At 44.4% G+C, this 24,458-nt stretch overlaps 1 protein-coding gene across 4 annotated transcripts in view; it reads left to right on the plus strand.

Moving 5' to 3' along the window:
* The window catches only part of LOC115079368 (leucine-rich repeat and coiled-coil domain-containing protein PF07_0014-like), a 127,677-nt gene extending 109,765 nt beyond the window's left edge, over positions 1 to 17,912 (plus strand). For all 4 annotated transcript variants that reach the window (XM_029582893.1, XM_029582912.1, XM_029582902.1 and 1 more), the window contains 2 exons: positions 12,010 to 12,036; positions 17,711 to 17,912. In XM_029582893.1, coding sequence (XP_029438753.1) covers positions 12,010 to 12,024 — 15 coding nt within the window. In that variant the 3' untranslated portion in view covers positions 12,025 to 12,036; positions 17,711 to 17,912. The remainder of the gene's footprint in view (positions 1 to 12,009; positions 12,037 to 17,710) is intronic.
* Positions 17,913 to 24,458: the final 6,546 nt, after the last annotated feature.

The raw sequence follows: 24,458 nt of genomic DNA on the forward strand, positions 1-24,458 counted from the left end.
TTTCCTATCTCTTCCTCCTTCTCCAAGTTCTTCTACCCTCGTTATTTGTAACTATTCCTTCGGTCACAACAGTTCCTAGTTGATGTATTTAATGCACTCCCGTTTCATGTAAACCAGCAAGATATGTTCTCATGATTGCCGGTATATAAAAACCTTAAATAAATAAATAAAATAAATAAATGTAGTAGAAAGCGGCTGTGAAGAGATCACAAGCAGCTGCAGCCTGCAGCAGCCAAAGCGAAAGAGCTGAACAGAGAACAGCTCACTTAAACATATTAGAAATGTGCGCTTTCTCTTTTCTTTCTTTTCCCTTTTAACCAGACTGAGCCACAGCAACATGTGGCCGGGTACAGCTAGTTACAAATATTTCTGTGGGGAAATAGTAAATAAGGGCAGGTAAGGATCACTGCCCCCTATCCTCTCTTGTCTGCCCTATTGAGATTATTCTGCTCTGATTTTCTGCCACTTTGAATAGATGAGCACTAAACTTCTCACTCACAAACCAGCATCAGCTTTGTATCTCCACTCATTACTGCAGGCAGTGGCAATAACTATCCTTAACAGAAGGCATGGGGGTAACCTGCACGGAGCGGCAGTTGCTATCCTTAACAGAAGGCATTGTGGTAACCTGCATGGAGCAGCAGTTACTATCCTTAACAGAAAGCTTGGAGGTAACCTGCATGTAGCAGCAGTTACTACCCTTAACTGAAGTCATGGGGGGTAACCTGCATAGAGCGGCAGTTACTACCCTTAACAAAAACATGGATTACCGTTCAGGGAGCAGCAGTTACTAACCTTAACAGAAATATGGGGGTGTCCTGCAAGGAGCAGCATATACTACCCTTAAGAGTAAAATGGGGGTAAGCTGCATGGAGTGGCAGTTACTACTCTTAAGAGAAACCTGGAGATAAAATGCAGGGAGTGGCAGATAGTACCATTAACAGAATCATGGGGGTAACCTGCAGTCTTGGCCACCCATGGCTTCCTGGTATGTCTGTGTCAGTCGGCCAAACACGTGAATTGCTACATAATAAAACTGAGACATGGGTTCCAAAGTGGGAATCTGGCCACACCAGCATCAAAGTTTCTAGCTGCTGGGCTCCCCCAGTAAGATGTTGGGGAAACTCCACTGTCACCACCATAGAGCGCTCATAGGGATAACTATGGTTATTTACGCCCCTCAGCTCCAGTCCCTGCAATGGCTGGAGTGGGATGTGAGACAGCCTAGCATCATAGAAGCTCCGGTATACAAAGGAGACTTGGGGCCCTCTATCCAATAAAGCCTGGATGGCCACACCTTCAATTCAGATTGGGACAGTTGTTTTGGGCCCCTGCCATAGGATCTACTGCCCAATTGCATGGGTTCCGGGGTAACTGAGCGCTATCAATATATAGAACTCCCAGGTGCTCTCCCTCTCTGGATCCTCCATGGCTCCTCTGATTTTGGGAGGTCCCTACCCCTCCCCATGTTGCCAGGGGGAACCTACCTTCTCTCTTGTAGTGCCCTGGTTTCCCACACCTGTGGCACACACCAGAATGCTTTGTGTTTCTTCCTGATGCAAGCGCATTATTTCTGGATTGTCTGGGCAGTTCCTCTGGAGGGAGAATCCCTCATTGGAGAGTCAACTCTAGCCCGAAGGGCCTCCAACCTTGACTCCAACTCATAGATTCTAGTCTGGTATTCCTTCTCTAGGGTTGATGTGGATTCATGCCAGTGCCCTGCTCGATGCCTTTGTTCCTGTGGATTCTGAACGATAGCAGGGGTTGTAACCTCTGGTGCTATTCTCCCTTCCATTTTGAGGTGGGATCCCTCTCTGTTGAGGTGACTTAGAGAGGTCCTCATAGCCTCTCGGTCTTTTTCTTCCCTGATCCCCCTCATTACAATTTCAAATGGAGGAGGGTCCCTCTTCTTTTATGCTAACCCAACTTTCATCACAGTCACATGTGAACATAAGGTCCCCCTGACTATCTGTTCCAATTGAGCCCTGTCCATGTCTTGTGCCATGATTGCCCCTTCCTTTCAGTTTTAAGCAGACTCGCTCTAGATGCGATGCATATTGGGAAAGCTTTTCCCCAGGCCTCTGCATGGTAGTTTTGAAGTGGATAAAGCAATCCATACATGCCTTCTAAAATGTCCAACAATCCTGGGCAGTACAATCAGGCTTGGAAAGGGTCAAAGACATCACTGCGTCAAGGGTAGGGACACACAAATACTTATCCACCCTCTTCTTTTTCTCCAACAGTGCATTGCCATTCTTGTAGCATCTGACGGGCCAAGACCAGTGGTTAAATTCTTCCTCTCCTGGTGGGGTGGGAATAACTTCTGAGAATACTATCAACCTCCTGTATGGGCAGTAATCATAATTTATTTTATTTATTTATTTATTAACATATTTCAATACCGGACTTCATGAAAAGGATTCATATCAGGCCGGTTTACATGGAACTTGGGGATTAACAAGTGTAACCAAACAAGAAAGCCGAAGCAAAGTTACATATAACAAGGGGATAGAACTTGGGGGCTATAGTAGCCAGGAAGTAGACAGAAAGGAATTTAATTACATGTAAATAATATATGGGATTAGTAAACGTCCCATTCCTTGGGCTGAGTCTGAAGTGACATTTTTGAATTAGGGGAAGGCTTGGAGGAAAAGCCACGTCTTAAGTTTTCTTCGAAAGGTAAGAAGGCAGGGTTCCAGTCTTAGGCTTTTTATGGACTTCAGGCAATTTTCCCAGTAGTCAAGCGTTTTTGGCAGGGATTCTTTTATGGGGATCAAGATCTGAACATCATCTGCATAGAGGTAGTGTGTTAATTTTAGGTTTGTGAGCAGATGGCAGAGGGGCAGTAAGTAGATATTGAAGAGGGTCGGGGATAAAGAAGAGCCTTGTGGGACGCCTAGCGTTGATTTATAACTTGGTGATTCTTTGTTGTTGACTCTAACCTTATAGCTTCTATTGTTGAGGAAAGAGTTGAACCATCTGAGGGCGAGTCCAGCGATTCCAATGTCTGATAGACGGTTTAGCAGGATGGCATGGTTTATCATATCGAAAGCCGCTGAGATATCTAGGAGGACCAGTAGGTATGAAAGCCCTTTGTCAAGACCCATGAGGATGTGGTCTGATAGGGCGATGAGAAGGGTTTCTGTACTGGAGGATTTCCGGAAACCGTACTGTGAAGGGTATAGTATTTTATGTTCTTCAAGGTAGTCAGAGAGTTGTGTGTTCACAACTTTCTCTGTGAGCTTCGCTAGAAACGGAAGGTTGGATATGGGTCTGAAATTGGAGAGTTCTTTTGTATCCAGGTTGGGTTTCTTCAAGAGGGGTTTGAGAGATGCAGTTTTTAGCTCATCCAGGTAGATTCCTTGGGCTAGGGAACAGTTTATGATGTTGGTCAGTGATCTAGAGATGGTGCTGGGGATGAGGAGCAGAAGTTTAGTTGGGATGTGGTCCATCGGATGGCTGGAAGGTTTCATTTTCTTAATGGTGGATTCTATCTCCAGGGTGGTAGTTGGTTCGAAGGAGTCAAGGGTGGCTCTAAGGCGATGGGTGGGATTAGAGTTGAGGGCTGGGGGCATTGGGTTAGTGGGGAGAAGTGCAAGTGTGTTTGTAATTTTATCCTGAAAGAAGCGTGCTAGTTCATTGGTTTTTGATTGAGCCTGTTCATCAGGGATGGTGGGGGCAGAGGGTTTTGTGAGTTGGGATACGAAGGAAAACAGAGCCCTGGCATCATATTGTATATTGTGGATTCTGCTTCCATAAAAATCTTTTTTAGTCTGTAGAAGAGAGATCTTGTAGAGATGGAGGGTAAGTTTGTAATCCGATAGTGTTGTGGTGTTGGGGTTCTTACGCCATGTGCCTTCTTTGTGTCTGAGATCTAGCTTCAACCGTTTGAGTTCTGGGGAGAACCAGGGTTGTTTCTTTTTTTGTGACCAATTGATGATTTCCGTCATTTTAGGGCAAAGTTTATTGGCTATTGATTCCGTGATACTGCTCCAAGAGAGAAGGGCAGAGTTGGGGTTGGAGATATCCAAATTAGGAAGATCTTTAGTTAGATGATCACTAAGAGTGTCGGAGGGACATACTTTCCAGAAGTGGATGGTAGAGTGAGGTTGAATTTTAATAGGATTTACTTTAGTAGTGAGAGTGGTTGATATCAGGGAGTGGTCAGACCAGGGAACAGGGGTGCAGTCTGGGGAATTATTGTAAGACAGGTTTGAGTTAATGAAAATGAGGTCGAGCGTGTGTCCTGCTTTGTGGGTTGGTTTATTGATGATTTGTTCAAAACCCATAGCTCTGAGAGTGGAGAGGAAGGATTCACAGTTAGGAGAGAGTGGTGAGGCGTCAACATGTAGATTGAAATCCCCCAATATCATAGCCGGTGAGTCTGTATTGATGTATTTGGCGATAGTTTCTATGAGAGGGGAGGCTTCGGTGTCGAGTAATCCTGGTGGAGCATAAACCAGAAGAATTTGGATATGTTTTGACTTGAACAGACCTAGTTCCAGTTTTTTTGAGGAGGTCTTGACTGGTTGCTGTGTGAGATGGAGTTCTTTCTTGGTGGCTAGTAGAAGCCCTCCTCCTCTTTTTTTGTGTCTTGGGATAGAGAAGAGGTCGTAGAGGTGTATCGGTAGTTGGTTTATCAGGGGAGTGTCAGAACTTTTTAACCAGGTTTCTGTGATGGCACAGACGTCTGGTTTGGAATCTAGCAGGTAGTCATTGAGGATGTGGATTTTCTTTGTGAGGGATTGGGCGTTGAAGAGTGTCAGAGAAAATAATGTGAGTCCTAATAGCTGGGTGAGAGGTGAAATCATGATAGGGATGAGTGATCTCTTAGTGTGGCTCAGGGTTCGTTGTAGAAGTCTCAAGTGGTGAGGGTGACGATGAATGATGGGTGTGGGGAAGGTTAGCATGTTGACTCCGCAGATAATGGGGCTGCAGGCACTTCTCTAGCACTTTCCCCATGGTACCAATCAGAGTATTGGGGAATAAGTTGGCTGTCCTGCCTGGGGTAGAATCCCTGCTACATTCTGCAGAGTTTTTCCCTCACTTCTTAACATAGCATGTAATTTTTCCTGCCAACCACAAGAAGGCAGGTATAGAACATCCACCCTCCCACTAGGCTTAAGGGGAACAGACACTTTACGCCCCATAGTGATTAAGGGAACAGATACCTCTTCACCTCTTTATCTGCCACTGGAGTCCCCTTGCTGAAGGGGGACTCAGGGTCACCTCCTGATCTGCTCCTGTGGTCTACTTCCTCATGGGGGAATGCTTGATCTGCTGCTAGGGTCCCCTTGTTCAAGGGGAACCCAGGGTCACCTCCCGACCTGCCGCTGTCCATCAGTACTTGGTAAGAGGGTTTTCCCTGGCTTGCAGCCTCCCCTCCACAAGGGGAACCCAGTGAGCAGACACCACAGGCTGACCAAGCTACACCCTCTTGCTTGCACCACACCCAGACTCCAACCTTACTTAAACCTGTTTGTCCCTTTCCCCAATGCCTTGCCATTAAGCCTACTTGATTTCCTACTTGGGCCTGTCCTGCCATGGACTGCGCTCTGGCCTCTGGGCCTTCCTGTTTGTGTAGCCTTGTCTTCTGGCCTACTCAGGCCTTACATTCTAGCTTTGATGTGTGGCCTCTCAAGCATTTTTTTTCCTAGACTTGTCTCCCTTTGTGGCCATCAGGCATTTAGCTATCTGCCTTGCCCTGTGGCCTTAGGGCCTTCTGGTTTCTTCATGATCTCAGCCTACACCTGAACTCTATCCCACCCAGGCCTTGCTTGCTCTGTGGCCTCTCTAGGTCTCTCTATGTTCATGCCTTTCGAGGTCTCCCTGTACTGCTGCTTAAAAAATGATGCAGGCCATCCATAGCTCCTACCATGTGACAGGGGCCGATCAATGGCACCAGTAGCCCCTGTCACATGGTAAGGGCAAAGGGCCATCAACTCCATTTTGATTAGTGGCAGCTGATGGCCCGAGAGGGGGAGATTGCTCCCGGACCCCGTTGGACCACCAGGGACTTTCGGTAAGTCTTGTGGGGGTTCGGGGAAGTCTTGGGGGGTCGCGAGGGTGGGGGGTTGGAATTAATTAAATTTGAAGGGTTGGGGGGTTAAGGTTTGTTTTTTTTTAATGTGCCCTTACCCCCCCCCCCCCCCAGAAATACGATAAGAAAACCACACGAGATTTTGTGGGTTTTCTTATCATTTCGTCACCTTCCTGACATGCACATAAATAGGAAATATCTCTATTTCCTATTTCGTTGCAAACGAATGCACATCCTTAACATTTACACACATAAAACCAGGTTACATGCATACATTTACACAAACTGAGCCCCAGGCTATTTTAGTACAGACATTTACACACATAAACCATGTTACATGCATACATTTACACAAACTGAGCCCCAGGCTATTTTAGTACAGACATTTACACACATAAAACCAGGTTACATGCATACATTTACACAAACTGAGCCCCAGGCTATTTTAGTACAAACATTTACACACATAAAACCAGGTTACATGCACACATTTACACAAACTGAGCCCCAGGCTATTTTAGTACAAACATTTACACACATAAAACCAGGTTACATGCAGACATTTACACAAACTGAGCCCCAGGCTATTTTAGTACAGACATTTACACACATAAAACCAGGTTACCTGCATACATTTACACAAACTGAGCCCCAGGCTATTTTAGTACAGACATTTACTTACATAAAACCAGGTTACATGCAGACATTTACACAAACTGAGCCCAGGCTATTTCAGTACAGACATTTACTCACATAAAACCAGGTTACATGCATACATTTATACAAACTGAGCCCCAGGCTATTTTAGTACAGACATTTACATACATAAAACCAGGTTACATGCACACATTTACACAAACTGAGCCCCAGGCTATTTTAGTACACACATTTACACACATAAAACCAGGTTACATGCATACATTTACACACACTGAGCCCCAGGCTATTTTAGTACAGACATTTACACACATAAAACCAAGTTACATGCATACATTTACACAAACTGAGCCCCAGACTATTTTAGTACAGACATTTACACACATAAAACCAGGTTACATGCATACATTTACACAAACTGACCCCCAGGCTATTTTAGTACAGACATTTACACACATAAAACCAGGTTACATGCACACATTTACACAAACTGACCCCCAGGCTATTTTAGTACAGACATTTACACACATAAAACCAGGTTACATGCATACATTTACACAAACTGACCCCCAGGCTATTTTAGTACAGACATTTACACACATAAAACCAGGTTACATGCACACATTTATACAATCTGAGCCCCAGGATATTTTAGTACAGACATTTACACACATAAAACCAGGTTACGTGCAGACATTTACACAAACTGAGCCCCAGGATATTTTAGTACAGACATTTACACACACAAAACCAGGTTACATGCATACATTTACACAAACTGAGCCCCAGGCTATTTTAGTACAGACATTTACACACATAAAACCAGGTTACATGCATACATTTATACAAACTGAGCCCCAGGCTATTTTAGTACAGACATTTACACACATAAAACCAGGTTACATGCACACATTTATACAAACTGAGCCCCAGGCTATTTTAGTACAGACATTTACACACATAAAACCAGGTTACGTGCATACATTTACACAAACGGAGACCCAAGTGCAAAGTGATGCCTATAGGGGAAAAATAATCAATGCTATAATTACACAATGTTAAGTTCAATATTAGGAACTACAAACCAGGAAAGAGATCTAGGCATCAAAGTGGAAAATACTTTGAAATCGTCGGTACAGTGTGCTGCAGCAGTCAAAAAAGCAAACAGAATGTTGGAAATTATTAGGAAGGAAATGGTGAATAAAACGGAAAATGTCATAATGCCTCTGTATCGCTCCATAGTGAGACTGCACCTTGAATACTGTGTACAATTCTGGTCACCACATCTCAAAAAAGTTATAGTTTATTTATTTATTTATTTATATAATTTATATACCGGAGGTTCCTGTATAATATACATATCACCCCGGTTTACAAGGAACATAACTATCGCTACATTTAGCGGTTTACATAGAACAGAATTAGGAAAAACGTTTTTACAATTGAACAAATGAAGTAAGCAAGTTTTTCCATTGAACAAACGAAGTGAACAAGTTTTAACATATAACAAAAACTAATCAAAGTAAGCAAATAGTGAATAATATTATTATTAGTTGCGATGGAGAAGGTACAGAGAAGGGCAACCAAAATGATAAAGGGTATTGTTGTGCTCGGGGGGGGGGGACCCTTGTCCTGGAGCAGTGGAGAACGGCTCCCTGGTAGGGACCAGGAAGCACCTGCCCCCAGGGGGTGGAGCACTGGAGGAAACAGAGGCTTGGATGAGCTTCACCACTGCGCATTACTAGCAGAACTAGGAATCATTCAACTTCTTCCTATATACAGATGACATCAATTCTACATTCCATTCAACAAATCATTTGAAAACATTGCTTAGCCCTGTCAGAATACATGAAGGCAATACAACAAAAACTATCTCAGCTGAAATTAACACTAAACACAAAAATACCTGAAATCATATGGCTAAGGAGAAACTCCACAATAATCAAACCACCAACCCTAGACCTAGGAAATGTTAACATTATACCATCAGTAAAGTATGGGACCTAGGAATACAGATCGATGAGAACTTTTCAATGAAAAAGCATTTAAGCAAATTAATTAAAACAGTACATTGGCTGAAACCATTACTAATAATACAGGGACTTCTGCACTGTTTTACAAACACTAATATTTTCAAACATAGATTACTGCAACTCTCTATTATTAGGATTACCCTCTGGACTAATAAAACCACTACAGTTACTACAAAATGCCTCAGCCAGAATCCTACCAGAGGCAAGGAAATTTGAGCACATCACCCCCTAGCTGATAGCACTGCACTAGCTTCCTGTACAATCCAGAATTCATTATAAAGTATTAACTCTACTCTTTAATATCATCAACAACATTAACCCATGCCTATTAGAAACATAGAAACATAAAAGTGACGGCAGAAGAAGACCAAACGGTCCATCCAGTCTACCCAGCAAGCTTTCACAGTTATTTTTCTCCTACTTATCTGTTACTCTGACCGCTGAAGTCAGGACCCTTATTGGTAACTTTTTGGTTCTAATTTTCCTTCCACCCCTGCCATTGATGTAGAGAGCAGTGCTGGAAATGCATAAAAGTGAAATATCAAGCCTAATTGGTTAGGGGTAGTAACCAGTATAATAAGCAAGTTACTCGCACGCTTATTTGTTTACCCAGCCTGTGCAATTTAGTCCTTGTTGGTTGTCTTAATATAAATCCTCCTTTCTTCATTCCCCCCTGCCGTTGAAGCCATGAGCTGCTCTGTATATGTATTCAAAGTGAAGTATTGGTTCGGGGAAGTAACCACCACAACAAGCAAGCTACTCCCATGCTTATTTGTTTACCTAGACTATGGGCCTCATTTTCCAAGCACTTTACCGCGTGCGATAAATTCGCAAATCGCGTTAACAGCTGTTAACGCGAATGCAAATTAGTAATTTGGTATTCAGGGGGCGGAGTTGGGGCGGAGCATATGTAAAGCAGGAACCTGTTTATCGTGTGCGGCGAAACAGCCGCAGTGTTAGCGCGGCTAATAACTACAACCTCAAATTTGCGTTATGGACTGCGCTACGGGCCAGAAAAGGATTATCGCCATCCACGATAGTTCCAGACAGCCTGTTTCAGGCAGAGAGAGAGAGAGAGAGAACCTTACTATAGTGCCTATGCCCTAGACAGGTATTTGAATCCCTATGGGAGGGCCACCTACTAACTCGGGGTGGGGATTAGGTATGAGCGTCGGGGGTTGGGGGCCACTTTCGCATTCCACATGAGACCTACGGACAGAACAGTGGTCTCTAGTGCAGATTTGCTGGCCGTCGGAGTGAGGACGCTCACTCCAAGAGGAGATTTGGGCAACATTCTCTCCACCTAGCATGTTGTTGCCCAGGTAGACTGTCCATCAAGCTAGGTAGAGAGAACGTTGCCCAAACCACTTCTTGGAGTGAGCGTCCTCACTCCGACGGCCAGCAAATCTGCACTAGAGACCACTGTTCTGTCCGTAGGTCTCATGTGGAATGCGAAAGTGGCCCCCAACCCCCGACGCTCATACCTAATCCCCACCCCGAGTTAGTAGGTGGCCCTCCCATAGGGATTCAAATACCTGTCTAGGGCATAGGCACTATAGTAAGGTTCTCTCTCTCTCTCTCTCTCTCTCTCTCTCTCTCTCTCTCTCTCTCTCTCTCTCTCTCTCTCTCTCTCTCTCTCTCTCTCTCTCTCTCTCTCCCCACGAGCCTGAAACAGGCTGTCTGGGACTATCGTGGCCCGCAATGATTGAAGTCCAAAAACCGGCAAATATCGTGCACCGTGATAAATTTGCAAATGGTGAAAACATCGCCGCACGTGATGTTTCCCCACTGCACAAAAGAAGCCTCATTTGCATTGGTAACGCCCCCTACTGCATTACCAATGTGATATTGGAAAATGAGGCCCTATGTGACCCTTCAACCATACACCACACAGATAGCCCTAAGATTGCAAAACAAAGGACTCATAAAGGTGCCTACAACATAGAGCACACAGTTAACATAAATAAGAGACCGAATGTGCTCCATAGTGGGTCTCAAGTTGTGGAACTGTTTTCCAAAGTCACTACATCAATAACAGAAAGAAAGAGTTTTAAATGAGAACTGAAAACATGGCTCTTTCAAAATGCATATGACCTAATGGAAAATACCAATACACCAATAACATCACTGTCAGAACATATGATTATGATAATAGTTTGAGCAATTAGATTGACCAATGTAAAGTGTAACAAGACACTATCATGAAGGAGAATTGAAAATCATAGGTTACAATCCATTATAGCACCCTACTTAACTTGTACTCGATATTAATATGTCATCAACCTAGGATATGTATTTGATATTATGATGACCTGCATTATGTAAAAATATGACCTTGAATATGTATTTGACGTTGTACTGACCTAGAATATAAATGTTGACCCAGAATCTGAACACTGATTTTGTAAACTTTTGTGATCTCATTTTGGAAGAATGGCACATAAAATGTATAAATACATAAATAGATTGAATTAAATAAATATGTTTACAGAATCTGAGACCAGGCCTATTTCAGTATTGATATTTACACACATTGAAACAGGTTATAGGCATACATTTACATGCATTGAGCCCTGAACATCATGTTCATCATGTCAGTGCAGTGTATAATAGACTAGAGTATCATTGGGAGGATTGTTCCAGCTGCCATCTGAACTTCCAATGATCCTCTTCCATGCATGAGGGCCACACAAATACGCATTGAAATCCCAAAATCTGAGAGTAGGGCATGAGATGTAACCAGACTTTACCTGTGTTCATTCTTTCATTCTGCTATGTCTATTATATTGAATAATACCACCAAAAACTGTTGCCATATTAAGCTTCAACAAGTTTCCTTTGGTAAATATGCTGGAGATTTCTTTTCCTTATATTTCTCATCCCACAATATAATGCTAAAACACAATAGGACCTAAAATCCAATGGGATAAGAATGGGAAAACCAGGTGAGGGTAAGAGCGTCTGCTGCGGATCTTGGGGGCTTTTACTTCTGATGCTCAGATCTGGGTCTGATATCTCCTGATGGTGGATGTTACTTTTACATGGAGATCACATCATGTCATGCACTGTAACACAGATCCCACTGTGACTCTCTCACCCGGAGGCTCTAATCAGGAAGGTTTTAATGCAAAAGCAAATCCTCAGACTGGGCAGAAGTCTCCTGGTGATCAGGAGTTTGTTTATCACCCTGGGGTCTCCCCTATAAAGTGATTTTGCTATTCTGTGACCTTCCTGGGTGAGTTTGTTCCCTAATCTCACTGCTCTCTTTCTTTCATTTAGGGGTATTCTTACTAGAATACTATTGAGGTAAGCCTAAACTTTAGCTCCTGATAAATATTCACATTAATTGTTGTGAGATATGAATGTGTGTTACTGTGTCACAAAGTTCCTTTCTGTTCACTCCCTTAGGATGACTCTGGTAAAGGCGTTTACTATCAGCTGCTAAAGATAACTTCATGTTCTTACTAATATTAAGAGTTTGCACGAATGCTCCAGTGCTGAAATAGTAAATGACTGCTTCCCCAGTCTGCTCAGTGAGATTCTTCCTCTCTGGTTTTCTGCTTCTTTCCGTAGATGAGCATAAAACGTCCACTCACAAACCAACACCTGCTCCCCATCTCCCCTCCTTCCCTTCACCCACATTGTCGAAAGTACATGATATTTCAAGGAGAACTTTCGATAGTGTTCCTTGATATCACAATAACAAGGGAAGGCGATTTTTTTAAAACAACGCTGTACCGGAAGGAGACAGATCGAAATCATTTCCTAAAATGCTCCAGTTGTCATCTTAAAAAATTACGAGATAGCCTGCCAATTAGTCAATTTTTGAGATTGAGGAAGCTGTGTTCTACTCATTCTGAATTTAAAATCTAATCAGAGGATATGAAGTCACGGTTTTTGGAATGGGGTTATCCCCACTTTGTGATTAAAAAAGCTTTCAAACAGGCACTTTTTTCCAAACAGGGAGCTACTCTTGGGCTATAAAGCAAACCATGAAAATGATGGGCTGACTGTGTTCTACGGTACAGCAATCGTGTAAAAGACATCATTGATATTCTTCAAAAACCTTGGAACATGCTATCCCTTCACCAAGGTTTGGACAAGTTTCCCCGGTTTGCCTTTTCTAGGAACCACAATCTTTGGGTTAAGATTGTGAGGGCCTGTCTGAAACCTAACGTAGAAGATCAGATTGATGGACCTGAGCAAGGGAATTTCCCTTGTGGCAAATGTGAAATGTGTGGGTTGGCTTTGGTTGGAGCAGAGTGGCATCATCCTGGTTCAAGACATTAGGGATGTGAATCATTTTTTGACGATTTAAAACAATCATCAGATATATTTTAAATCGTCAAAAATCGTTAGAGCCGTGTTACAATAACAGTTCCCCCGATTTATCATCAAAAAATCGTAAATCGGGGGAGGGGGGAGGGCGGGAAAACCGGCACACCAAAACAACCCTAAAACCCACCCCGACCCTTTAAAACAAATCCCCCACCCTCCTGAACCCCCCCAAAATGTTTTAAATTACCTGGGATCCAGTGGGGGGGTCCCGGCGCGATTTCTCGCGATCTTCCGCTCTCGGGTCACGGCTGCGTTAATAGAAATGGCTCCAGTGGCCCTTTGCCCTTACCATATGACAGGGCAAAGGTAGCGCTGGCGCCATTTTGGTTCCTGTCACCCGACGTCACGAGTGCAGGAGATCGCTCCCGGACCCCCGCTGGACCCCCAGGGACTTTTGGCCAGCTTGGGGGGCCTCCTGACCCCCACAAGACTTGCCAAAAGTCCAGCGGGGGTCCGGGAGCGACCTCCTGCACTCGCGCCGTATTGCCAATATTCAAAATGGCACCGGCGCTACCTTTGCCCTCACTATGTCATACGACCCTTATGACATAGTGAGGGCAGCGGGGGTCCGGGAGCGATCTCCTGCACTCGTGACGTCGGGTGACAGGAACCAAAATGGCGCCGGCGCTACCTTTTTTTACGATTGTGCAGCAGCACCTCGAGGAGCGGGGTGGTGCTGCACAATCATGAAGTGAGGCAAGCGCTGCCCCGAGGAGTGGAGAATGAATGTGTAGCAGGAAGAAGAACGCTGTCCTGAGGAGCGGGAGAAGTGTGGCACAGTCTTAGTTCACTTAGTCCAGGCAATGGTCCGCATAGTGGGGTACGCCAGTGAAGGTCACAGGAAGCAGAGCGTTGAGTCCATGGGCTTCGGGGCGGGGCCCATCCAAGTTGGTCTCCACAGCAGAGTGAATGGCAATGGTCTGCAGAGCAGGGTACACCGAGGTGAACTCACAGTAGAATAGAATGGCAATGGTCCGCAGTGCGAGGTCCACCGAGGTGGAGACTCACAGTAGAGTGCTTCCTGCACCTTCAAGTTATATGTAAAACGATGTAAATCGAACACCGGTATATAAAAACAAACAAACAAACAAACAAATAAATAAATAAATAGATACATAAATAGAGTAGAATGGCAATGGTCCGCAGTGCGAGGTCCACCGAGGTGGAGACTCACAGTAGAGTGCTTCCTGCACCTTCAAGTTATATGTAAAACGATAAAAATCAAACACCGGTATATAAAAACAAACAAACAAACAAATAAATAAATAAATAGATACATAAATAGAGTAGAATGGCAATGGTCCGCAGCGCAGGGTACACCGAGGTGGAGACTCACAGTAGAGTGCTTCCTGCACCTTCAAGTTATATGTAAAACGATGTAAATCGAACACCGGTATATAAAAACAAACAAATAAATAAATAAATAGATACATAAATAGAGTAGAATGGCAATGGTCCGCAGCGCAGGGTACACCGAGGTGGAGACTCACAGTAGAGTGCTTCCTGCATCTTCAAGTTATATGTAAAACGATGTAAATCGAACACCGGTATATAAAAACAAACAAACAAATAAATAAATAAATAGTTAGATAAATAGAGTAGAAAGGCAATGGTCTGCAGCGCAGGGTACACCGAGGTAGCGAGTCACTGATGAGAAGTTCCTGGACTATCCCAGTGGGACGGGAGTAGTAGGCAGACAGCGAAGAGGCGTAGGGCCCTCCGAGGAGCGGATAATCAGAGACAAGAACAAAGCCCCTGAGGAGCGGGTACTGGAGAGTGTCTCACACCAGCTGTAGCAGGAAGCAGGGATCACATCCGTAGTGACAAGAGCAAGATTCAGCAAGGAGGGAATTCATTTCCAAGTCGATTTGAGCAAGGCCCCAATGATGCTTAAAAGTCCAGGGCTAGTGATGTCATCAAGGGGAGATGCCCCTGAGGTTCCTGCCCTGGCGTCCTTAAAGGAGGGACCTGTAGCGCGTGCGCACTCCTAGTGAGGCCCGGGAGAGACCTGGCGGTCGGCGGCGTCCTCGTCACCCTGGAGATTCCTGGAACGAGGCCCAGAGGGTCAGAAGCGGCTACCTACAGCCACAAGTCTTCCCAAAGGAGAGAGGGCAGTGACACAAAAAGTGAGTAATAGCAGTCGCTGCCATCTGCAACAATGGTCATAACAGTAAAAGAAGCAATTACAAAAGCAACAAATCTATATGCTAGAAAAGTAAACAAAAGTAAGAGAAATAAGAATCCAATCTGGTTCACAAAGAGGTGGCTGATGTAATAAAAGCAAAAGAAGTAGCTTTAAGAAATATAAAGGATGTATTATCGGGGCATGCTAGAGAGATAACGTTCCTGGATGAAATAAATGATAGCTTTATGGAGCAATTGGTTCAGGAACCGACGAGAGAGGGAGCAATTTTAGATCTAATTCTCAGTGGAGCACAGGACTTGGTGAGAGAGGTAACAGTGGCTGGGCAGCTTGGCAATAGTGATCATAATATGATCAAATCTGAATTAATGACAGGAATGGGGACAGTAAGCAAATCCACGGCTCTCGTGCTAAACTTTCAAAAGGGAAACTTTGATAAAATGAGAAAAATTGTTAGAAAAAAACTGGAAGGAGCAGCTACAAAAGTAAAAAGTGTGCAAGAGGCGTGGTCATTGTTAAAAAATGAATAAACAAAAAGCACCTCTTTTTTATTATTATTCAACGTGGCTCGAACAGTATCTAAAAAATAGCAAAAGTACTGTTTCATATGCGAGCAAGTGAATATCGAAAACATTTTTGAGAGTACCACATCAGCAAGCCTGTCAAGGTATTCAATCCGACGGAACTGAACCGTTCGGTCTTCTCATCATCTGCCGCTCTTTGCGGCTGTATAGCCCATGAATAATGGACGGCTGTATCGCCTGTGGTGGTGTTTAAAAGTACCAGAATGAAGATCTTCTAAGCTCCGTCTAGAGCGGCACTGAGGCTTGTAATCCGGGTGTCACGGCTAGAAAAGCCTGTGGCAATTTTGAACAGTTTCTGCGTCTGTCCCAAATGTACAGTCAAAGAAGCTGTGAAGCTAAAAAATGATTCCTTAATATATTGTCTGTTAGTGAATCACAGCTCAATAGGCCTATAGCAATGACATGTAGAAACATAGAAACATAGAAATGACGGCAGAAGAAGACCAAACGGCCCATCCAGTCTGCCCAGCAAGCTTCACATTTTTTTTTCTCATACTTATCTGTTTCTCTTAGCTCTTTGGTTCTATTTCCCTTCCACCCCCACCCCTTCCACCCTCACCATTAATTTGTATTAATTAATTATTAATTAATAATTAAAATTTATATTCATTTTTATTAATTTTTATTAATAATTATTTTAAGTAATATTTTTTATTAATTTATATTGATAATTATTAATTATTAATTCAAATCATTAATTAATTATTAATAATTAATTAATGATTTGACGAACAAATCATCCGTGTGCCCCGACTGTACAATGTTAACCAACCCGACAGCGGCCGGTGTTTCGATGCTGGGCTGCAGCTTCGTCAGGGGTGAATTATCTAAGGAGCAAACATGATAAGGCCGAAATTAGATGAGTAATTGAGAAAAAATCACTTAACTTAGTGGTGTGAGTGAGCCAACCTCTTTCTTGTGAATGCCAGGACTAATGATGATTCTCTCTAGAAGCACAGTCCAGATGTATTCCACACATTAAGAAAGGTGGAAAGAAGGCAAAACGATTACCGGCATGGTTAAAAGGGGAGGTGAAAGAAGCTATTTTAGCCAAAAGATCTTCATTCAAAAAGTTTTTGGGTACTTGCCAGTGGCCTGGATTGGCCACTGTTGGAAACAGGATGCTGGGCTTGATGGACCCTTGGTCTGACCCAGTATGGCATTTTCTTATGTTCTTATCAGACAATCATACATTCCTGTGGGGAAAGATTGGGGAGGGGAGAAAACGTGGCTCGTCAGCTTGTATAGCAAGGGGTGAGTGGGGAAAGTGGAATTGGATTCAGACCACAACAATCACGAGCTCTGACTTTTATAGTCTGAGGAACTGATACGCAGACATAATGGAAAAGGCACAGAACTGCTTCTACAGCTGAGTCTATAAGCAAAGTACATCAAGCAGCTCATCAACCAGTAGAAATGTTCCTAGCAGTAATTCTTTATGGGTTATCATAAGGCTTTGTGATTACTGTGGGAAAAGATTGGGGAGCAGAGCAAACATGGCTCTTACTCCAACAAATAGCTGCCGCCTTATTACTTACAGTTGGAGTCCTCTAGGTTTTCTGTTTTATTAATCTGAGAGCAGGAACGGGACTGATCTTCATTAGAGAAATATTGTATGGATGAAATCAAGCATGGAAATATAGAAAGTAGCAATGTGCAGTAGAAGTTAATAATCCGGTAGAGTCAGTGCCAATAAGCAGCCAATCAGAAAGCTTCTGCAGTGCAGCCAGAGCCAATAAGTAATCAGGACACTCCCATAGTGGAAACAGAGCAAATGAGTAGCGAGTTAGCTTCTCCCCGTGGTTCCCTTGGATCATCTCCCTCATTAATAGAGCTCCACTCTCACTGATCCCGTCAGAAGATTTTGTATGTTTCTGTCTCAGGCTGAATTTATTGCTTTTATTTTCTCTTTCAGTGAGCCTATAGTTCATACCTGAATATCAGCCGATGGATCTGCAAAGTGATGGCTGACGGCTGAATCCTCTCTGCTCCTTCCTGCTCAGTACAAGGGATCTTCTTCCATTTCTGCTGGCACACGAAGCATCTTCTCCTCCAGAGACTTCTCATGATTCTGCTCTCCCTTGTATCGCTTCTTCAATAAATCAAAAGCATTGACATTCCTGATTCTTCTAATTTGTTGCTATTTTCCCAGCAAGGTTATTTTTCGTCATCTTTAGGAACAAATACAGAAGTAAATTCAATGACTATTTACAAGATGGTTGTCTCTTTTATCAATTTGTGAGCGTTTTTTGGAAGATATCAGCAAAGAAATTTCACTCTGCACATTTTCAGTTCCCTGAAACAGAAGTTAAAATCTTGAAATGCTGCACTGTGGATTTTTTGTGAACCTGTTTTCAATATATGTTGAGGTATGAATGGGAGATACCAATCAATTCCCTACTTTCATTCACAGAAGGCACCAGGTGGGTTAAAGGGGCACTTAGGGAAGATTAGGCCATTGCAAAAAAGAATAAAGGAATTATTTGCTTCTATGTTTACTAATGAGGATGTTGGGGAGATACTGGTTCTGGAGATGGTTTTCAAGGGTTATGAGTCAGATGAGCTGAACCAAATTACTGTGAATCTAGAAGATGTGGTAGGCCAGATTGACAAACTAAAGAGTAGCAAATCACCTGGACCAGATGGTATGCATCCTAGGGTTCTGGAGGAACTAAAAAATAAAATTACAGATCTATTAGTTAAAATTTGTAACCTATCATTAAAATCATCCATTGTACCTGAAGACTGGAGGATGGCCAATATAACCCCAATACTTAAAAAGGGGGAGATCCAGGAAACTACAGACCAGTGAGTCTGACTTTAGTGCCAGCAAAAATAGTGGAAACTATTCTAAAGATCAAAATCGTAGAGCATATAGAAAGACATGGTTTAATGGAACAAAGTCAGCATGGATTTACCCAAGGGAAGTCTTGCCTAACAAATCTGTTCATTTTTTTGAAGGTGTTAATAAACATGTGGATAAAGGTGAACCGGTAGATGTAGTGTATTTGGATTTTCAGAAGGCATTTGACGATGTGGATAAAGGTGAACCGGTAGATGTAGTGTATTTGGATTTTCAGAAGGCATTTGACAAAGTCCCTCATGAGAGGCTTCTAAGACAACTAAAAAGTCACGGGATAGGAGATGATGTCCTTTCATGGATTACAAACTGGTTAAAAGACAGGAAACAGAGAGTAGGATTAAATGGTCAATTTTCTCAGTGGAAAAGGGTAAACAGTGGAGTGCCTCAGGGATCTGTACTTGGACCGGTACTTTTCAATATATTTAAAAATGTTCTGGAAAAGAACACGACAAGTGAGGTTATCAAATTTGCGGATGATACAAAATTATTCAGAGTGGTTAAATCACAAGCAGATTTTGATACATTACAGGAGGAACTTGCAAGACTGGAAGATTGGGCATCCAAATGGCAGATGAAATTTAATGTGGACAAGTGCAAGGTGAGGATATTAGAGATGTGCTTCGGGTAAGAATGTTGTGTCTGGCTTCGTTTCGGCCCCCCACCCGTGGGAATTTAGTTTTTCCCGTGATTCAGGGTTTGTTTGTTTTTTCGGGGGCCCGATTTTCGGGTTAGTGCACACTAACTCAAAAATGAATTTTTTTCTGAAATTTTGGAAAAAAATTCAATTGTTTTTCGGTTCTCCGAACATTCCAAATTAGACAATTTAATTGACATTGCCTAATTCAGGAAAAATGATTGCACATCCCTACTGAATATAGGGAAAAATAACCCTTGCTGTAGTTACACGATGTTAGGTTCCATATGAGGAGCTACCACCCAGGAAAAAGATCTAAACAACATAGTGGATAAACCTTTAAAATTGTCTGCTGAGTGTGCTGCATCAGTCAAAAAAGCAAACAGAATGTTAGGAATTATTAGGAAGGGAATGGTTAATAGAACGGAAAATGTCATAATGCCTCTGTATCGCTCCATGTATGATCTTTATCCTGTTGGACTCTATAACCTCCTGGACATAAAGTGCCACACCCCCACCAAGTTGATCCTCCCTATCATTGCCATATAATTTGTACCCTGATACAGCAGTGTCCCATTGGTTATCCTCCTTCCATCAAGTCTCTGTGATGCCAATTATGTCAATCTCATCATTTGCTACTATACACTCTAACTCTCCCATCTTACTTGTTAGACTTCTGGCATTGGCATACAGACATTTCAAAGTGTGTTTTTTGTTTGTCATGTATTAACAACCTGCTTTTCAGTTGTTAGGGATAATTTGGCAATCATTTGCTTCGGTGATTTTTTACATATAGGCACATGGACTATGTTTGCTTTTATGGAACCTCTCTGTTGGGATGCCTTAACTCTCCTGTTTCATTAGTATCCTTCAAGGTTACATTTCTCTGAACCATGCACTGCTGAGTGACTGTCGGCTTTCCCCCTTGTTCTAGTTTAAAAGCTGCTCTATCTCCTTTTTGAAAGTTAGTGCCAGCAGATTGGTTCCACTCTGGTTAAGGTGGAGCCTATCCTTTCGGAAGAGACTCCCCTTTCCCCAAAAGTTTCCCCAGTTCCTTACAAAGCTGAATCCCTCTTCCCTGCACCATCGTCTCATCCACGCATTGAAACTCTGGAGCTCTGCCTGCCTCTGGTGACCTGCGCGTGGAACAGGGAGCATTTCAGAGAATGACACCCTGGAGGTTCTGGATTTCAACTTCCTACCTAAAACCCTAAATATGGCTTCCAGAACCTCTGTCCCACATTTTTCTATGTCATTGGTGCCCACATGTACCACGACAGCTGGCTCCTCCCCAGCACTGTTTATAATCCTATCTAGGTGACGTGTGAGGTCTGTCACCTTTGCACCAGTCAGGCAAGTTACCAGGCAGCCCTCACGCCCACCAGCCACCCTGCTATCTAAATTTCTATTAATTGAATCACCAACTAAGGCTTGCCTAACCCTTCCCTCCTGGGCAGTAACCCTGGGAGACACATCCTCAGTGTGAGAGGGGAATACACCACCTGGAGAGCAGGTCCTTGCTGTAGGATCCTTTCCTGCTGCACCAGGTTGATGCTCTCCAATCATGAGACCTTCCAACTCCAAGGAAGCACCAGGGCTGCCAGTCTAAAGTTGGGACTTGGCTACTATGTCCCTGAAGGTCTCATCTATATACCTCTCTGTCTGTCTCAGCTCCTCCAAGTCTAGCCTCCAGAGATCCGACTCATTCCCTGAAGGCCAGGAGCTCTTTGCACCGAGTGCACACATACAATCTCTCACCGGCGGGTAAAAAATCATACATGTGACACTCAATGCAAAAGACTGGGAAGCACCCCCCCCCCCCCCTCTTGCTGCTGGACTGCTGCCTTCATCTTAGTTTTATTGAGTTCCTAGTTACGCTTAGGATACTAAGGGAGTTGGAATTTGAGTACTTTATATTTACAAGTGAATTTACCAATTAATCAGCTAGTGTCCTACAAGGGGATGATTAAACTTTCAATAAGGGCTGGTTCAATAGTATGATTTAGATAAGAGCCTGATTGATTTTTAATGAGAAAGTGTCTCTTGCCTAAAAATCAAGGGTTGAGTGGGTGGGAAAAACAGACAATAGAATTAGCTATCTCTGGCTTGCTGGTTACCTCAGACAGACACACACAATCTAAAGAATATATCCCACTATTTCACCTTTCTCCAAATTTTTACAAGTCCAAAGATTTCCCAAAGCTATTCTTGCCAATCCTGTTTAACTACCATTAAATTGATCTTCACTCAAATAATTGAAGAGTTTGAGTTTCGCACACTGGGGTAGATTTTCAGAGCCCTGCTCGCCTAAATCCGCCCAAAACCGGGCGGATTTAGGCGAGCAGGGCCCTGCGCGCCGGGAAGCCTATTTTACATAGGCCTCCCGGCGCGCGCAGAGCCCCGGGACTCGCGTAAGTCCCGGGGTTCTCGGAGGGGGGCGTGTCGGGGGCGTGTCGGGGGGCGGGCCCGGTCGTCGCGGCGTTCCGGGGGCGTGTCGGCAGCGTTTTGGGGGCGGGTACGGGGGCGTGGCTACGGCCCGGGGGCGTGGCCGCGCCCTCTGTACCCGCCCCCAGGTCGCGGCCCGGCGCGCAGCAGGCCCGCTGGCGCGCGGGGATTTACGTCTCCCTCCGGGAGGCGTAAATCCCCCGACAACGGTAAGGGGGGGGTGTAGACAGGGCCGGGTGGGTGGGTTAGGTAGGGGAAGGGAGGGTAAGGTGAGGGGAGGGCAAAGGAAAGTTCCCTCCGAGGCCGCTCCGATTTCGGAGCGGCCTTGGAGGGAACGGGGGGAGGCAGCGCGGCTCGGCGCGCGCAGGCTATACAAAATCGATAGCCTTGCGCGCGCCGATCCAGGATTTTAGTGGATACGCGCGGCTCCGCGCGTATCTACTAAAATCCAGCGTACTTTTGCTTGAGTCTGATGCGCAAGCAAAAGTAGGCTGTTCGCGCGCCTCTTAAAATCTACCCCACTATTAGGCGCACGCTTCCGGTTCTCTTCTACTGCAAGGGGTGCGGGGCCTCTGGAAGCTGGGACTGTGGAATTCAATCCTTGGATCACTTGCAGTGACCTCTGGAGTCCTCTCCCGGGGGATGCTGGGAGCAGTATGGTAAACAATACAGGAGTCCTCTGGTTAAACAAATCTACAAATGGGCTTCTCTTCTGTGTAACAATTGTGGTGTCTTGATCTTAAGGCCTTCATCTGCCTGCAATAGGAAGGGAGCTGAATCAACTCAAACAGGAATTGTCTTTGCTTAGAAGCCGCCTGGAGGAGCGACAGCTGAGAAGGGAGGAGGAGAAGCGTGGAGCCTACCCTGGTCAGGAAGAGCTCGCGCTGTTGTTTGATTGTTGGCAATGACCTCCCCGATCTTGCGCACGCATGTTATAAAATTAGGCACACATGTGTGCGCGCTGGGTAGCATGCGTACATATATGCACGAGTGTATGTTTTAAAATGTACCCCTTAATGAGATTGCACGGAGGTCTCTTTTAAGGGAACTGGTCTTGGTCAGTGAACAAGGGTAACTTTTATGCCCTTGGCTATGGGGGTCACGATGACCATTCTGGCACAATGCCATTTCATGAGGTTTGCAACCTTCCGGCCTTACCTGGGACCCCTGCCCTCCTGAGCTGAAGTGAAGTCAGTATAAACATGCAATCACATAAAAAACAGCTTAAATACATTTAGGTAATCAAAATCCTGGCTCCTTTAAGCCCTGTACCAGTTTGAGCAAAAAATATTGCGAATACTTGGATTCTTTGACGATGTTAAACTTTTATAAGCAAACTGTCATTCCTAATCAATAAACAGTGTTTGAATGTAAAGCACTTCGATGAAATTAAGCTGTAATGTACTTGGCCCAGCTTTACAGTGAAAGGAAAAGGAATTTACAAAGCAGAAGCACTGATTGCCAAGTTAAAGAAATGATTAAGAAACATCAAAGGGGCACTTTTCCATGCTTCAAGCTGAGTTCCCAGTTCTGAGATGAGATATAAGGCCATACCTGACTGTATAGAGCTACAATCAAACTGAATAAAAAATATGCAAAATCCAACAATTTTGATGCAGTGCTTATGAAATGGAAGAAATTGACCTCTACAGTAAGGGGCAGATTTTTAAAAAGTACGTGCAACCGGCGCAAACAAAAGTACGCCGGAATTTAAAAGATACGCGCGTAGCCGCACGTATCTTTTTAAATCCAGGGTCAGCGCAAGACTGCGCAAAATCGGCAGCCTGCGCGCGCCGAGCCGCGCAGCCTGCCTCCGTTCCCTCCGAGGCCGCTCCGCTTCCGCTTCCCCCCACCTTCCCCTCCCTTCCCCTATCTAACCCACCCCTCAGCCCTACCTAAATCCCCCCCCCCCACACACCTTTATTGTACAAGTTACGCCTACCCGAGGCAGGCGTAACTTGCACATGCCAGCTCGCCATCCCCCGGCACAGGCCGCAGTGCCGGAGGACTCGGGACCGCCCCCTGGCCTGCCCCTTAACCGTCGCCACGCCCCCGGACCCGCCCCGGACCAGTCCTGACCCCGGACACGCCCCCGGACACACTCCCGGACTGCCGACACCCCCCCCGGACACGCCCCCTCCCACCCCTTTTACGAAGCCCTGGGACTTACGCGCATCCCGGGGCTTTGGGCGCGCCGGCAGCCCATGCAAAATAGGCGCGCCGGCGCGCAAGTGCCCTGCGCGCGTAAATCCAGCAGGATTTACGCTCACAGGGCTTTTAAAATCTACCCTTAAGTATACGAACAGACATGAATTCGACTTTAGAGATTATAAAAAAGGAATGCACTAGGGAGAAAAATGCTCTGATTAGAGTAAAAAAATGGGGAACATATTTGATCCTTGGCCCTTACATATTCGGAAAAATGGCAATGCTATCTGTTGAAGACCTAGTTAAGCTCTGAAGTGAAAAAAAAGGCTAAGAAGAAATGAGAACAGCCTGTGTTACTATACGGGTGTTACGTTATTAATGCATCAGAAGAACTACTGAAACATTGTATGTATATTACTCCGTGGCCTCAGAGCAATTCCCTCTGACCTGCACTATGACAAAGCGAATGGATCATAGCCACAGGCCACAGCATTCTGCAGGTACAGATTCCTTTCTATGCAGAATTCTCCGCCAGGTTTGTTGCAGCAGAATTCTACACTCTGCATGCTCATT

Source organism: Rhinatrema bivittatum, chromosome 1, assembly GCF_901001135.1.
Source record: "Rhinatrema bivittatum chromosome 1, aRhiBiv1.1, whole genome shotgun sequence".
Classification (NCBI taxonomy): Eukaryota; Metazoa; Chordata; class Amphibia; order Gymnophiona; family Rhinatrematidae; genus Rhinatrema; species Rhinatrema bivittatum.